We start from the raw sequence: 18,239 nt of genomic DNA, 5'->3' as shown, positions 1-18,239 counted from the left end.
AGGATGGCCAGCATACTTATCGTATTAAACATGCCGCCCCTTTACCAGAGCAACTACCATGCAAAGACCGAGGTTTCTAGATAACAGGTCTTCTGGATATTCGAAAACAAAGCAGAAATCAGATTGGACCAATCAATTCAAGTGGCTTTCAATTTCCAAGACCTATATGAATGGAAACTTTGAAACACCACTGAAGGGATGGGCTACCGTGAATTTTTAGATGCATATTCAATCCAAAGGCTTGGACTATGATGCCAAATAATGACCAATGACGTTCTTGGTATTTCAAAAGAGGTACTGGAGCATCCCAAGGTACACCTTGTCGGAGTACGCTCCCCACACGTTAGTGAACTTTCCTCGTCATCTATCTATATCTACCAGAAGCTTGAGAGATAAACACTCTGGAGTAGAACAAAATATCTGTTACAAGATCAAAGAGCCAGAGGTTATATAAAGTATCTACAGCTCTGCCAGTCCGAATGTCAATATTGTAAAGGAGATGGCATCAAAGTATTCTTCTGATGGATATGGATTCAATGCATTGAGCCATACTTTCGAGATCAAATACCATAGGCCTCTTCAAGACTCGAAGACCTCGCGTACGTCAACAGGTTCGAGAGCTCAAGATGTTGGCTGGATGCACTAATTCTTCAAATGCAGAGAATGGCAACTTTAGTTATGTAGCAGATGTTACAGCTCAAGTAGAAGGAGGTTACGATCCATACTAAATTTACGCACTTCTTAATAGTCACGCAAAGCGTATTAGCGACGCAGCTTACTTGATGACATTGTTCCACGAACCTAACGCCGCATAGGTAAGCTTCGCAAGGCACTGAAGACATTACACTCCTCTTCGACTCACGTTGGCTGATGCTACGTAAACAACGACGCTAAACTCTTGTCTCCGTTATAGCAACGTATTGTCCTGCATTCTAGGGTATTGCTAAAGTCTTCGATTGCCAAGTTATTGAGGCTGAGCGAAGCAAGTCTCTGAAAGAACAAGCCGCCGAGCTGTAGAATTGAATATCGAGGCAATGAGTTCGAGTCTACTTTCACTAAGTTGGCTAACCCTGTACGCGAGTCGAAATCAATACGTGGGAGCACTCAATATCTCAATGAGACGTCAGCGGGAATTGATCACGGCTGTGCGACTTACTATCGTTCAATCTGTCGAGGCAAAAATTGTCAAGGTCTGAAAATGTAGATATAATGTCGTTTCTTCTTTGGAGCCCCATGCTTCCATATGATCCCCCCCCCCCCCTCTTTTCAGTTCGCAACTCTTCTCCTCAGACTGTGCCATGAATTTAACTGCAAGCCTTCCGGAAACGCTGCGATCCTTTCAGTTTGACGGCTTTCCATCTTGCGAACGAGCTATTTCGCCGTGTTCTGACACCCAGAGAATTTCTTATCTAGTCCAAACGAGGGGAGCCGGCGTGTCCGTTCTGCCCGTTTAGCTCAGGACTGTCAAGCCGCTTGGTTATGTTGCGTGCCAAGTGAATGAGCTGCCTGAGCTGGAAGTCGGAGTCATTCGTCCCATTATTAAGCTGTGCGCCGACCAGACCAATTGTCTTACACATACTGATGAGAGTCTCGCGCGCTAGCTTCGAGGCAGTCTCTGGAGATTGTTGGCGGTACTGTTGCCCTCGCCTGTCGTCGATCGTCGAGAAGGATTCAGGCTCGCGAAGAACTGTCAAAATGGACGGGATGCCCGTGATAGTCGGACTACCAGGATCTCTTTGGTTGCGCGAAGCAGTGGTAGGACTTTCTGACATCTTGCAGTGTTGAATCAAACGAACGTGACAATCGTCTCGTGGTTGTGTGGCTTCTGGATGGCCTCTGGGAGGTGAGTCAGCAATCGATGCGACGAACAGAAAGCAGCCAGAGCTGCTTAATAAAATTACTACTTGCCAGTGACGGTATGGTGAGATACCTGTATGAGCCAAGTATTGAGGGCGCAGCTGTGTCTGGGCCAGAGGGAAGTTTAGAGAACGATGGGAACAATCTCGCCACTTCACCTGGGATGGAGATGAAAGAAATATAACAGCAGGAGGCGGGACACTCTGTCACAAGGTCAGACTCCGTTCAGAGTTTCGCGTCTGTCTCCTCATCAAACATCGTCTGATGTTGACAGAAGACATTCCGCGTGTAGCCGCCACTGCAACACTTCCCTGGTTCCATTTAAGGTTTCGAGCGTAAAACGAAAACATTCATGTCTGTTATTAGAAACATGGAGAAGAAGCCTAAACGTTCGAAGCAGTGTATGATTCGCTGATAGGTGTCAACTCGTGGAGGCTGAAAGGTGACTGCTTCCTGGTTCATCTAGTGACATCTTGTCGCCTTATCAGAGTTACGAGAAGCCTACCTACCCTGTCTCTGTGTGGCACAGTGAGGCAGAACATCTTGGCGTATCTGGCTGCAAAATGGTCGCGGGGAAGGGAGACTTTCTGCTCTATGGCAGTTGGACTTGCGGGGAGACGACGGACGGGCCAGAATCCTGGCTTGCGGGCGTCTAGGTGGGGTCAGAGAGCGGCGCTCGGCTCTCAAGTCAGTGCAACACTGCAAAGACTATCAAAATTCGCCGGCTCCTGTTTGACCATACGTAAGCACCCGCTCTTCAAGCTGGTTCTGCTGTATACCTAGGGGATCAAAGGTAACAAAGTGAACGCTCGGGCATTAGGTGTGTCACGCATGGTCTTTGCTAATGACTTTGGGTCCAGTCGTGATGAACCTTTCTCGTGAGGGCCTGTCAACTCTACATGTACGATGCATAACGCGACTGGCACGACAATGAATACTCAACTCACAATGTATTTGGCTACACCACGGTCTGAGCGAGCAAGGCCAGAAGCTATATGTTTCTGCCTTTCCTCTCCTCGTGTTACGTTTTTTCAAGAGCGATGGAGGGCTTAGATCGAAGGAACCGTCAAGTGTCAAATGTGTCGAAACAATCGACCAATTTGCTTGACTCGATATCAATGAATAAGTAGACGATGCCGAAGGGGTAGGAACAGGACGGCGCTACCTGTGGATAAGTAGCATTTCAGGAGAGATAGCCTGTGCCACTTGCGATTGTAGACCGAACTGAGGCCACCGAACAATTAAGTACGTTGCCTCAGTAATGAATGTATGGAACGCAGCTGCGATGCAGAACGCTATTAGCTTCAGATATAGCGGTAGTGTACCTTGGATAGCCCCATCATATCAATTGACTTTCTTTTCTGGCAACTACACAGTAGGTTCTCAGCAATATCAGGGGATAGCTATTTGCTTCATCCGATAATATAGCCATCTGCTGTCGAGCCTTCACGGAAGTCCAGGTCCGTAAAGAAGGAATCCAATGCCTTCTTGTACATCACAACACTCATGAACTATCCATGTCACATCAACACAGAAGGACACCTTCGCCGCTTTTGAAAGAATGGATACTAGTCACACACTAGCGGCCCATGGCAGTGTATAACAAGCAAGAGTTGTGAGCAAGATTGCTTCGTGACATCCCTTCTTGTTCTTCTCCTTTTTGTCTGTATCTTAACTACAGCTCCGAGCATCTCCTACAATCAACACCTAATCCTCTGCTCCTCGCTGTTCGTTTTTACAAAACTCGACCGGGCCTCTGGGAATTCCCTCCCACAGATGGCGGGCGATCACAAAATCAGTTCTTCGCCATTGCCTGCTCAAGGTATCGTGGAGCACAACCACGAATCAACCCCGCTTCTCTCAACGAATGCGTTTCGTGTCGCACATCACTCAATCTCAGGATGCATTGCACATGAGGGCGAAAATGGACCCAGCGGGTTTCATATCCGCCACTTCCTCTACCTTATGTGATTTGGCAAAGGTCATGTACTGGCTCAATGTTGGTCAACGTATTCTGGACTCTTTTATCGATTGCCTTTGTGTTGCAGTTCTTGCCTGGTTTGCAACTTTCCAAGTTTGCCACTGCCTATGATGTAGCTGTCGTGCTGTTAGCGAGTATCCTTGGGTTTGCCGGACAAGATTTTGCCTGGAAGATGTCCCAGGTAGCTGGTCTATTGAACGAGACGACGTTTGGATTCCTTGTCGAGATAATTCCGTTCATTGTGCCCATTCTGAAGCACGAGACATCCGTCCCTCGAGAGAGCAGCGATGAAAACAATCTCATCCCTGTCATCCAAGCCCCGATTCTCGGGAGCATCTTGACGAACTTATTACTTTGCCTTCGTTCGTGCTTTTTTTTTTTACTCAGAGGGGGTCCGCCATGAATGCCAAAAGTTTCATGCCATTGTGTCCGAGTTCGGCAATGGACTACTTTTAGTTGCTGCCTTCGGACTCTTGATCCCAAGTACCTTATACTCTGCCCTCAAGTCCGAGACAATTTCCAACCTCCCTGGGATCTAGGTGAGCCACGAGAATTTCACCGAGGGCACTCTTCAAGCCGATGTCCTCCGCATTAGTCAGGCAATCTCGATTGCTCTCATTGTTGCCTTTATACTTCACGTCTGAGCCTCTGGCGATTACAGTGATTTACCGGGAGCTATTACTAGCAAAAGCGTAGCCATCTTCTCATGGCGGCCCGCCCGCCTACTACCACTTTGCTAACAACGTTTCAGGATATGTGGCTGGTGGTACGGCTGGACGTCCTATAGGGGTGCCTTTACCAGCAGAAGCTCTGCGCGTATTACAGGGTCCTATCATGCTTTTTAACTTTACGAGATATGTATATACTAGTATACACCATCAAAGGGGAATCATATATAGAAATATGAATAAACAGGGTGAGCTTTTTTTACGCACGTAGTGCATAAAATAATAAAAAACCAAATACGTTACGTCTGGTATCAGGCCAACAGCCATAGCAGCATCTTCGATGAGGTCATTGAGACAGATGAGCAACGCGACGCTGACCGTAAAGGGGATATGGAGAAGCCCAAGTTCACCTTGACTGGATCTATAATCGTCCTATTCATATCATGGTACTAGTGACGCTTCTTCTTATCTTCCTGGTCCGAGCCATTGAACACGTCGTTCATGGCAGTGTTCCGGACCAATCCTCAGGACTCAAACTGCTCCCTCTGGTGGAGAAAGTAGCGAAGCATTTGACAGCCATTGATAAAGCTTAGGATGAGGAATAACGCTCGCGCAGGACGTTCACGAATCATAGTACATGATTGACAACTACATAGACATGAGGTCATCACGTTACACTCTATCATTGCCTGGCTCCTTCCATCCATGCGGCTCTCCTCAACGGGCCACGGTCTTTTTGGTTGAACGGGCTCTGAAGAACCCCATGGATCTCAACTGTCGGACACTAATGATAGCTCTTCTCGTCCTATCAATTCTCGTCGTGGGAAATTATCTGCGGGATGGAGAATCAACCTAACTCGAAGGTGCTTTGCATGTATTAAGTGTACCTCACAGATGAATAATAGTGCGCGGTCGCTGAACGATTTAGGTTGTGTGTACAATCATTGCCATCGCTTGCTGGTGTTATACCACCCTGACGTAGCAACTTCCAATGACCTATATTCCATGCATAGTGTCAACGCCACAATCAGTATTGCGGCACTCCAAGAACTCCAACAGCTGTTGCGGAAAGGCCAAGTAGTTTGGATTGAAGTTTGTTGAGGATTGACGAAATAATCCACCTGCATTTATTGGTAGCAGAAACAGTATAGAAAGCCTGGCGTTGACCTCGGAATCATGTTAATCTTGATAGCTTACGACTTTTCCATCATGTGGTTGATATGGGCGGCGTGACAGTCATGCACAGGATTGGAGGCGTGCTCACGATTTTGACCCTTCATCTTCTACAAATTCACTGTGATGAAAAGCTAACTAAGTACTTGTTGATGGTCCCGGGGCATATAGTTGTCTGTAAACTCCCGTCATATGTATTCCGGGACGTGCTCCGAATGCTCCATGTAATAAACTTGAGCTAAGCTAAATATCCTCCGAATCGAACGAAACACTCCCTAGGTACATGTCGTGAAGGAAGGCCCAGCTCCAGTCGTCGGCGCATGTACTTTCCGGTAAAACGGATTGGTCCTCGCTCGTAACCTGTGTGGGTACCAAACTCAATGGCGGAGGCTGCATGTGATCCTCGGCGCCTGACGCTTTCTCAGTGGCCAGTGTAGATTGTTGATTTCGTGAGTCTGAGGCCGTGAGAGGAGATATTTCGAGTAGCGTGGTAGGCAAGCTGGGCCGGGCGGAAACATCCTGTTGTGTGGTTTTCTCGAGAGTCGGATTCTCGAGGCGCGTCCGGTCGAGATCTCGTTTAGAATAACCGTCCTTCATGATTGAGCTATTGCTGACCATTCTGTCGGAATTTTCCACCCATTCTTCCAGGCCTCCAGTATCACCTCCCATGCGGACACCAAGCCTCACGCCCGTGGGCAGTTGAGGTGAAGTACGGTGCCTGAGATTATGATGGTGATCCTGGACCATGGCTGAAAAGTATTGATCTACTTCACCAGATCTTGCGACGAATGCTGCTGCCACTCCTGAATTCTTTGCCATGTTCTTCAGGGCGTCAAGCATGATGGCGGTGTTACTGCTACACACATTACTCGACGGAGTCCCGGGATCCTGGCTGAACAGTTCTAGATTGCGGGACAACGAGCCCCGGGCATCCATGTGTGGAAAGTATTTAGCATAAATTGCCACAAATGATGCTGTATAGATGACAAACGCGACGAGAGGCGAGTGTGGAAGACTTCCACCTGACAAGCGGATCAAAGAAACAACAGTCTCTGCTGCTCTGAACACTTCGCTGGCACTCTCCTCCCAGAATCCAAATGGGACCGCGTTTTGCGGAAATGTTGGCTCGTCTAGTGGACCGCTCGGCTTTTGGCAGTTGATGGGAACGAATGGAAGGTACTGGCGATGGATCATGATCGTACAGAGGGAATACAGGAGGTGCAAGAGGACGAAAGTGCTCGAAGTGTTCTCGTGACGGAAGTAGTTAACAGTGCTCATCGTTAGATACAGTCCCGGGCTATCGAGCCCGTGGCCAAAAGTCTCCAGTTCTCGCCGCAATTTATAGAACGAAGAATCATGACTCCATGGCGGGACGCTTTTCTCTAAAAAACGACCTCCCGCGTTCGTGTACTGGGAAATTCGACCCCATATGTTTGTCAGTTGCACAAAACAACCGAGAAGACTGCAATCATGGAGCGCCTCAGGTTCGGACAGATTGCTGGAGAGAAACGGTTGTTGATTTTGACGGCTCAAATCAAAATCTTCTTTGGCACAGGGCAAATAAACGTGCATATCTTCGAAACGTATGAAGAAGGGTCTCTCCTTGCCGCAGGAAATGAGACGATCGAAAATAAAACAACTGAACATCGTTCTGCGTCTGATCTCTCGTTCGCAGGTTGCCTCTTCGCATGTAGTAATTGGCTTGCTTTCGTGTCCGAGCCTGAGTGCTTGCGCCATGCGTCCCGCTGCTCCAATGAGCATCCAGGCTGAAAGGCCTTCGTGATCTGGCGAGATCCACTCATAAAGTGCAAGCATAAGCAGGGCCTGGACGCGCTCAACCGATCCAACAGATGTTGCCTTGAGGAAAGAGCCAAGCGAATTGTCCAACAGCCTCGCAAATGAGTCATAAGGAGCGTGACCTTCCGGTTGGTCATGAGGTGTGTTATCGTAGTTGCGGGAGTCGGGTCCGACGTCTAACACGGGCTCTGTGAGGGGCAATAGGTCTGGGTGATATCTCCCTGCCAATGCCAGGATCCCGAGAAGAACCAGACAAGTATCAAAAGATACTTGGTCTTGCCCAGTGGTTAAGTCATAAATTGTCCTTTTGATTGTCGGTGCGTGAATGAAGGGGAGTTCAACGGCAAAATGCTGTTGGAAAGTAGCCAGTATCTTATCCCACAACCCTCGGTCGACGCACCGAATAGCCTGTAGAACCTCGTGGCAATTACTTTTTGGCGCCTTGGCCATGCGAGCCCTTCGTGGTCGTTTCTCCCGCCCAGAGCCTGTAACGCTTGCATCTTGCTTATCGTCAAGCGGGGACATGGGCCTTTTAGGTGGCAACGGAGCTGGAATGGGCCAGGAACAATTGCTACCGTTCCTCTTGCAGTTCTCGCAGGGAGAATCCAGCTGGCCAGTGTTGTCGCATTTAATCTTGGATCGCCTGCACCTCACGCAGGCAATGCTTGATCGGATTCGCATTGTCGCCACCATGTTCGTTGCCGCTTAGGTCTGGAGTTACGACCTCGTTAGGCTGCTGGGTAAATTTTAATCAGATGTCAGGCACCGTATGAAGTTCAAATCAAACGCAGCCCGTTTATGCAAGAGGTTCATAAGTGGACACAGCGTTATCAAGTTTGCTGATTGACGGAGTGCGCAGGGGTTTTGAAGAAGAGAATGAGAACTTGATGAGCAGTCTAGTCTGAGTGGCGGGCTTTTACGCTTGGAAACTTCTTAGCACAGCCACAATTTTTACTCTCATTGCTAACCTCGCGCAGACTTTCAGCCACACTTCGGCCAGTGCGTGCGCCGGTTTCTATAGTACCGAAAGGGCGGGCTCGGCTATTTAATTAGTTCGGAGTACTAAAAACATAATTTAAACTACTAAATTAACAAAGCTAACTTATAAACTATAAGTATTTTATTTATTAATTATATTTATATATTATTTTTATTAACTATACAAGTAGTTTTTATTAATATTAATATTTATTTTTTATTTCTACTTTTACTAACTACTCGGGCGATTCTTAATATAAGTTATAAAGTATTAATATATAATATTAATGAATATTCTTATTATCTCGTTAGACTATTTTTTTTTAAGATTTTCTATTTTTTTAAACTTTCCTTTTTATAAAGTTTATAATTACGAATTAATAGCTTAATATTAATATATAATATTAATATATAATATTAACATATAATATTAATATATAATATTAATAACTTTTTAAAGTCCGGCCTGCCTTATTAAGGGCTATTTTTATTTTTATAAATAAGCTAGTTTTAATTTTGTATTCTGTTTTTATTAGTTACTCGGGCAGTTCTTAATATTAATTATATAGTATTAATATATAATATTAGTAAATACTTTTATTATTTTTATAGACTATTTTTTTTAGATTTTCTATTTTTTTAACTTTTTTTTTTATAAAGTTTAAAATTATTAATAATAATACCCCCCCGACGGAGTAATCTGCCGGGGCCGTACTGTGTATTACGTATTAAGGAAAACTAGGTATAATACGCTCTATACTTAATTACTAACTAAAATAGTAGTTAACCGACTTAATTATTATTTTCCTTTTATTAACTCTTAACTTTCTATTATAGTCCTCCTAAGTTCTAACTATTTATAAAGCGAGTTTTATTTATTTTAATACGTATAAAACCTCTTAGTACTAGCTTATATAAGTAGCTAAGTTTAATATAATTTATTTTTTATATAAGTATTATTATTACTCAAGGGGTTTTATAAGAGCTATTTAAAGTATTAATTTATTACTTTAACCCTATATACCTCCGGCCCGTTTATTATAATTATTATAACTAAGTTAATATTAATATATTAGATCTTAATATTTATATTAGCCTAGCTATTTATAGTACTTATAATATTACTTAACTAAATTCCGTACTATTAAAAAATATTTTATTACTTTTTAAGTATATTTATATTAGTTATAATAGCTATAGTATTAAGCTAGCTAAAGAAAGTACTTAGTCCGAGAGGAATAGACTTATTAATGGGCATTTTTAAAAAAATTTAGCTTATTAATTACTAACTATATACTAAGAGAATAGGTTCTTATTAAGGTAATAGTTTATATATTAATAAGTTTATTTAATAAATTTATTTAGTAAATTTATTTAGTAAATTTATTTAATAAGTTTATTTAATAAATTTATTTAGTAAATTTATTTAGTAAATTTATTTAATAAATTTATTTAGTTTAAATAGAGAATAGCTTTAGGTAATATTAAAAATAATAAGGATAAAAAGAATTTTTATAAGCTTTAATATAAAGAGTAATAAATATTAGCCTATTTAGTCCTTTTTTTAAAAACCTCTATATTATTATTAAAGTTTAGAACCTCTATAGTTAAGGGCCGCCTCTAACTATTATAATTAATTATTATAACTAATTATTATAGCTAATTATTATAGCTAACCTTTATTATTAACCTTTCTAACTAGCGCCACTACGTAAAAAATAGCTTACTTATCCTAAATTAAATAGTAGTTTTCGTATTAAAATTATTATATTATGTTAAGCACGTACTTAGGATATATTATGCGTATTATATAGTTAAAAAGTATATTATATTATATAATTTCTTTTAAAAACGTAATCCCGTTAAGGTCGATCTTTTATACTTATAAAGCTAGATAAAAAAAAACTACTATATTAATAATAATACTAAGCGCCCGATATTATTATTTTATAAGCTTATTACGTACTTAACTAAGCTTATTACCCCTCTAAATAATAATAACTTATAATAATATAATATTAAAAATACCCTCGTTATTATTATTAAAAATAATACCGACCTTTATAAGTCTTATAATTAACATTTACCCTAACGGTTTTAACTTTAACTCGTATATATATATATATATATATTTATTACCTCGTTTCTTTTATTAAAATCGAAAAACGTTACTTCCCTTACTATTTATTATTATTATTATTATTATTATTATTATTATTACTATTATTATTATTATTATTAAACTATTTATTTTAAAAATATTTAAAATATTAAAACGCTAACTCGTTAACTTATAAAAATATTTTCCCCCTAACTAAGTAATCTGCCGGGGCTATATTATATATTACGTATTAAAGAAAACTAAGTTTATTATACTTTATACCTAATTATTAATTAAAATAGTAGTTAACTAACTCGATTATTATCTCTTTTTTATTAATAGCTCCCGACTTTTCGTTACCTATTTAAAGAGCGAGCTATACTTATTTTAATATATATAAAACCTCTTAGTACTAGCTTATATAAGTAGTTAGATCTTATATTATATACTCTTTTTTATTAAGAATTAGGGGGCCCCTTATATATTCCCTTATATTTATAATATAGGCCGTATTAAAAGGACTTTTAACTCTATAAAATATAATTTTTAAACTAATATCGATATATTAAATCTTAATATCTATATTAACTTAGTTATTTATAGTATTTATATTATTATTTAGTTAAATTTTATATTATTAAAAAGTATTATACTACTCCTTAAGCATATTTATATTAATTATAATAACTAGGGTATCGAGGGGGCTTAAGAATCTATTAAACCTTAGAGAGGGGGACTTATTAAGGGGTATTTTTAAAATAATAGTTTATATATTAATAAGTTCGTTTAATAAGTTTATTTAATAAATTTATTTAGTTTAAATAAAAAGTAGCTTTAGGTAATATTAAAAATAATAAGGATAAAAAAAATCTTTACGAGCTCTATTAAATATTAGCCCTTTTATCCCTTTTTTAAAAAACTTTTATATTGTTATTAAAGTTTAGAACCTCTATAATTAAAGGCCGCTTTTAACCTTTACGGCCGACTTTTATTATTAACTTTTTTAGCTAGCGCTATTATATAAATATATTACTTAGCTTATTATTAATAAATAATAAAATAGCTTACTTATCCTAAATTATATTGCGGTTTTTATATTAAAATTATTATATTACGTTAAGTACGTACTTAGGGTATATTATATATATTATATAATTAAAAAGTATACCGTATTATATAATTTTTTTTAAAAGCGTAATCCCGTTAAGGTCGATCTTTTATACCTATAAAGCCGAAAAAAAACTACTATATAAAAATATTTTAAGGAGTAGTAGTTCGATTTTATTAATATTATATTTAACGATTTTAATTTATAAAGAAATCGTTTAAAAAAGTATAAACTAGCTATTATTAATTTAAAAATCCGAAAGAATATATTTACTTTTATAAATATTATTATTATTAATACTTAGTTTATTTATTTTTTATTTTTATCTTTACTAGCTACTCGGGCGATTCTTAATATTAGTTATATAGTATGAATATATAATATAAGTAGATACTCCTACTATCTCGTTATATTATTTTTTTAGATATTTTTTTACTTTTTTAAACTTTCCTTTTTATAAAATTTATAATTACGAATTAATAATAATATTAGGTACGATATTACTACCTTCTAAGCTTACGCCTATTTAGCTAAGTTTACTACCCTCTAAGTAATAATAGCTTATAATAGTATAGTATTAGAAATACCCTCATTACTATTATTAAGAATAATACCGACTTTATTAATATACTTTTAACTTTAACTCGTATATATATATATATATATATATATATTCGTCTAGTACGTAGATATTAGCCTATTTAGCCCTTTTTCTAAAAACCTCTATATTATTATTAAAGTTTAGAACCTCTATAGTTAAGGGCCACCTCTAACTATTATAGCTAACTATTATAGCTAATTATTACGGCTAACCTCTACTATTAACCTTTCTAACTAGTACTATTATATAATAAAAAGGGTAGCTTACCTATCCTAAATTATATAGCGGTTTTTATATTAAAATTATTATATTATATTAAGCATATACTTAGGGTATATTACGTATATTATATAATTAAAAAGTATACTATATTATATAATTTCTTTTAAAAGCGTAATCCTATTAAAGTCGATTTTTTATACTTATAAAGCTAGAAAAAAACTACTATATATATATATTCGTTACCTCGTTTTTTTATTAAAATCGAAAAACGCTTCCCTTACTATTTATTATTATTATACTATCGTTATTACTATTATTATTACTATTAAACTATTTATTTACTCTTAAATATATATTATTAAAATACCGAAATATTAATACCTCGTCGACTTATAGGGATACCTTAGGGGATATACTTAGTAGTTTAATCTTATTAGTATTATATTAAAAAACCCTAAACTATAGTAAGGTCGTTTTAAAAAATACGGATTAGATATTATTAACTTAAAGATTTAAAATACGTATATTAATATAAGTATTACTTTTATTAGTACTTAATTTATATAATATGAGCTTAACGAAATGTTTAATTAATTATAGAGTATAATTAATACTTTAATATTATAATAATAAAATAAGAGGTTTAGAGAGATTAAAAAGGATATTTTAGAGTTATTAAATAAGTCGGAAAATAGGAGGCAAGTTTTAGCTATTTAAAAGGCTATTAATATATTATATTATTAGTAATAAGATAAGCTATGTTAATAGCTACGGCCAGTTATTATTAGTTATAAAGTTTATTACGTAATAAAAACTTAGTATTAACCTTAGTAAACTAGCTTACCTATAAGGGTAAAGTTAGCCCCTAATAAGGCGGGCCGGACCCCAAAGGGATACTTAGTTTATATAATATAATAACTTCGAAATACTTAATTAACTCCTAAGTATTATTAATATTTTAATATTATTATAATAGAATAAAAATTTAAAGAGATTAAAAAAAAAGTCTAGAGCTATTAAAGAAAATAAAAAATAAAAAGTAGTTTTTAATTATTTAAAGAGTAATTAATATATTATAATAGCGGGGTTATTAGTATTTTAAGTTTAGTTAGTATTAATAATTATTATTAATTATAATTAACTATAGCTAATTATAGCTAGCTATAGTTAGTTTTAAAGTCTTATTAAAGTAATACGTAATAAAAATTTAATATTAACTTTAATAAACTAGCTTATTTATAAAAGTAAAGATAGCCCTTAATAAGGTAGACCGGACCCTAAAGGAAAATAAGCTAGTTTATTAAAGTTAATATTAAGTTTTTATTACGTATTTTGATAAAACTTTATAATTAACTATAACTAATTATAGTTATTATTAATTATTAATACTAACTAAGTTTAAAACACTAATAGTTTTATTTTAATATTTTAATTACCTTTTTAATAATTAAATATAACCTCTTATTCTATTTTTTATTTTATTTAATAATAACCTCTTTTTAATATTTCTATTTAATACGTTATTTATACTTTTTTAGAATTTTTAATTATATTATTAAGTCTAAGCTTATTTATAATATTTAATTAAATTAAGAAAGTACTAATAAAAGTAATATTTATATAGTAGTTTTTTTCCGGCTTTATAAGTATAAAAGATCGACCTTAATAGGATTACGCTTTTAAAAAAAATTATATAATATAGTATACTTTTTAATTATATAATATACGTAATATACCCTAAGTACGCGCTTAATATAATGTAATAATTTCGATATAAAAACCGCTATATGATTCGGGATAGGCAAGGCTATTTACTAATAATAGGCTAAGTAATATACTTACGTAGCGGCGCTAGTTAAAAAGGTCGATAGTAAAGGTTAGCTATAATAATTAGCTATAATACTTAGTTACAATAGTTAAAAGTAGCCTTTTTTAATTATAGAGGTTCTAAACTTTAATAATAACATAGAGGTTTTTAAAAAAAGAGCTAAATAGGCTAATATTTATTACTTTTTTATTATATTAGAGCTCGTAAAGATTCTTTTTATCCTTATTATTTTTAATATTACTTAAAGTTACTCTCGTTTTAAACTAAATAAATTTACTAAATAAGTTTACTAAATAAATTTATTAAATAAACTTATTAATATATAAACTACTACTTAGATAGCTAGTTAGATAACTAGTTAAGAAGTTAGCTAATTAAAATACTACCTCGACGAGAATTAGTATATAGTTAGTAATTAATAAGCTAAGAATGCTTATTAATAAGTCTACCCCTCTTAAGCTAGGCGCCCTCTTTAGCTAGCTCGACGCTATAGCTATTATAATTAACATAAGTATACTTAAAGATTAGTAAAGTACTTTTTAATAATATAGAATTTAGCTAGGTAATAATACGAATATTATAAATAGTTAGGCTAATACGGATATTAAGATTTAGTATATTAATATTAGTTTAGAAATTATATTTTATAAAACTAAAAATCCCTTTAATACGGGCTATATTATAAATATAAAAGAATATATAAGGGGCCCCCTAACCCTTAATAAAAAAGAGTATATAATACGGGATTTAGCTATTTATATAAGCTAGTATTAAGAGGTCTTATATATATTAAAGTAAGTATAGCTCGCCCTCTAGATAGCTAGAACTTAAAGGACTTTATATAGGGGAAGGTTAGGAGCTATTTTAATTAGTAATTAGGTATAGAGCGTAATATACCTAGTTTTCTTTAATATATAATATATAATACGGCCCCGGTAGATTGCTCTATCGGGGGGAAGAGTAATATTTATATAAAAGGTTTTTTTAACTTTATAAGTATTAAAAATTAACTTTAATAAAATTATATTTTTAAAAAGAATTATATTTATTTATTTATTCTACTTTTACTAACTACTCGGGCAGTTCTTAATATTAATTATATAATATTAATATATCCTCTTAATAGAGTAATCCGCCGGGGCCCTACTATATATTACGTATTAAAAAAAACTAAGTATAATACGCTCTATACCTAATTACTAACTAAAATAGCTCCTAACTTTTTATTACCCGCTTATAGGGCGAGCTTTATTTATTTTAATATATATAAAACCTCTTAGTATTAGCTTATATAAATAACTAGGTTTAATATAATCTCTTTTTTTATATAAATATTATTATTATTTAGAAAGTTTAATAAGAGCTATTTAAAATACTAACTTATTATTTTAACCTTATATACTTCTAGCTTATTTATTATAATTATTATAACTAAGTTAATATCGATATATTAGATTTTAATATTTATATTAGCCCGGCTATTTATAATATTTATAATATTACTTAGCTAAATTCCGTATTATTAAAAAGTACTTTACTATTTTTTAAGTATATTTATATTAGTTATAATAATTATAACGTCGAGCTAGCTGAGGGTACTTAGCTTAAGAGGGGTAAATTTATTAATAAGTATTTTTAGTTTATTAATTACTAACTATATATTAAGAAGTTCTTGTTAAAGTAGTAGTTTATATATTAATAAGTTTATTTAATAGATATATTTAATAAATTTATTTAGTTTAAATAGAGATTAGTTTAAATAGAGAGTAGTTTTAAATAATATTAAAAATAATAAGGATAAAAAGAATTCTTACAAGCTCTAGTATAAGTAATAAATATTAGCTTATTTAGCCCTTTTTTTTTAAAAACCTCTACGTTATTATTAAAGTTTAGAACTTTTATAGTTAAGGAAGGCTATTTTTAATTATTATAACTAATTATTATAGCTAATTATTATAGCTAACTTTTAATATTAACCTTTTCAATTAGTACTATTATAAAATAGCTTATTTATTTCAAATTAAATAGTAGTTTTTATATTGAAATTATTATATTACGTTAAGCGCGTACTTAGGATATATTATACGTATTATATAATTAAAAAGTATATTATATTATATAATTTTTATTAAAAGCGTAATCTTATTAAGGTCGATCTTTTATACTTATAAAGCTAGGAAAAAAACTATTATATGATATTAATATATAATATTAATACCCCCTAATAAAGTAATCTACTAGGGCCGTACTATATATTACGTATTGAAAAAAACTAAGTATAATACGCTCTATACCTAGTTATTAACTAAAATAGCTCTTAACGTTTTATTACTTACTTATAGGGCGAGCTTTACTTACTTTAATACGTATAGGACCTCTTAGTACTAACTTATATAAATAACTAAGTTTAGTATAATCTCTTTTTTTATATAAGTATTATTATTACTTAGGGGGTTTTATAAGAGCTATTTAAAGTACTAACTTATTATTTTAATTTTATATATTTTTAGCCCGTTTTTTATAACTATTATAACTAAGTTAATATTGATATATTAGATTTTAATATTTATATTAGCCCGGCTATTTATAATATTTTTAATATTATTTAGTTAAATTCTATATTATTAAAACATACTTCGCTACTTTTTAAGTATACTTATATTAGTTATAATAGCTATAGTATTAAGCTAATTAAAAAAGCCGCTTAGTTTAAGAAAGGTAGACTTATTAACGGGTATTTTTAGCTTATTAATTACTAACTATATATTAAGAGTAAAGTAATAGTTTATATATTAATAAGTTTATCTAATAAATTTATTTAGTAAACATATTTAGTTTAAATAAAAATTAGTTTAAATAGAAAGTAGCTTCCCCCCGACGGAGTAATCTACCGGGGCCGTATTATATATTACGTATTAGGGAAAACTAGGTATATTGCGCTCTATACCTAATTACTAATTAAAATAGTTAACCGACTTAACTATTATCTTCTTTTTATTAATAGCTCCTAACCTTCCCCCGTAATTGTCTAAGTTCTAACTATTTAGAGGGTAAGCTATACTTATTTTAATATATATAAGACCTCTTAGTACTAGCTTACGTAAATAATTAGATTTTATATTATATACTCTTTTTTATTAAGGGTTAGGGGGCCCCTTATATATTCCTTTATATTTATAATATAGCCTATATTAAAGGGATTTCTAGCTCTATAAAATATAATTTTTAAATTAGTATTAATATATTAGATCTTAATATCTATATTAGCCTAGTTATTTATACTATTTATATTATTACTTAGCTAAATCTTATATTATTAAAAAGTACTTTACTAATCCTTAGGCATACCTACGTTAGCTACGATAGTTATAGCGTCGAGCTAGCCGAGGGTGCCTAGCTTAAGAGGGGTAGACTTATTAATAGGCATTTTTAGAGTAGTGGTTTATATATTAATAGGTTTATTTAGTAAATTTATTTAGTAGATTTATTTAGTAAATTTATTTAGTTTAAATAGAGCTTTGGGCGATATTAGAAGCGATGAGGATAGAAAGAATCTTTATAAGCTCTAAGTAGTAAATATTAGCCTATTTAGCCCTTTTTTTAAAAACCTTTACGTCGCTATTAAAGTTTAGAACCTCTATACTTAAAAAAGGCCGCCTCTAATTATTACGGCCGACTATTATAGCTAATTATTATAGCTAACCTCTATTATTAACCTTTTTAACTAGCGCTACTATAGGGTAGCTTACTTATCCCGAATTATATAGCGGCTTTTATATTAAAATTATTATATTATATTAAGCGCATACTTAAGGTATATTATATATATTATATAGTTAAAAAGTATACCGTATTATATAATTTTTTTTAAAAACGTAATCCCGTTAAGGTCGATCTTTTGTACTTATAAAACTAAAAAAAAACT

At 33.9% G+C, this 18,239-nt stretch overlaps 3 protein-coding genes across 3 annotated transcripts; 1 reads left to right on the top strand and 2 right to left on the bottom strand.

Moving 5' to 3' along the window:
* Positions 1-1,409: 1,409 nt before the first annotated feature.
* On the bottom strand, positions 1,410-1,772 carry CCOS01_16926 (uncharacterized protein; the record flags this gene model as incomplete). Its single annotated transcript, XM_060465060.1, has 1 exon — positions 1,410-1,772. One exon carries the CDS (start codon positions 1,770-1,772, stop codon positions 1,410-1,412), a length of 363 nt encoding a protein of 120 aa, XP_060304425.1.
* Positions 1,773-3,854: 2,082 nt separating this feature from the next.
* On the top strand, positions 3,855-4,241 carry CCOS01_16925 (calcium/proton exchanger; the record flags this gene model as incomplete). Its single annotated transcript, XM_060465059.1, has 1 exon — positions 3,855-4,241. The coding sequence occupies one exon, from the start codon at positions 3,855-3,857 to the stop codon at positions 4,239-4,241; it is 387 nt and encodes a 128-aa protein (XP_060304424.1).
* Positions 4,242-5,922: 1,681 nt separating this feature from the next.
* CCOS01_16924 (uncharacterized protein) lies at positions 5,923-6,957 on the bottom strand (the record flags this gene model as incomplete). Its single annotated transcript, XM_060465058.1, has 1 exon — positions 5,923-6,957. The coding sequence occupies one exon, from the start codon at positions 6,955-6,957 to the stop codon at positions 5,923-5,925; it is 1,035 nt and encodes a 344-aa protein (XP_060304423.1).
* Positions 6,958-18,239: the final 11,282 nt, after the last annotated feature.

Source organism: Colletotrichum costaricense, assembly GCF_030867565.1.
Source record: "Colletotrichum costaricense strain IMI 309622 chromosome Unknown Scaffold_35.1, whole genome shotgun sequence".
Taxonomy (NCBI): Eukaryota; Fungi; Ascomycota; class Sordariomycetes; order Glomerellales; family Glomerellaceae; genus Colletotrichum; species Colletotrichum costaricense.
Note: the sequence above shows the minus strand (reverse complement) of the source record. Positions and strands in the feature narration are given on the sequence as shown.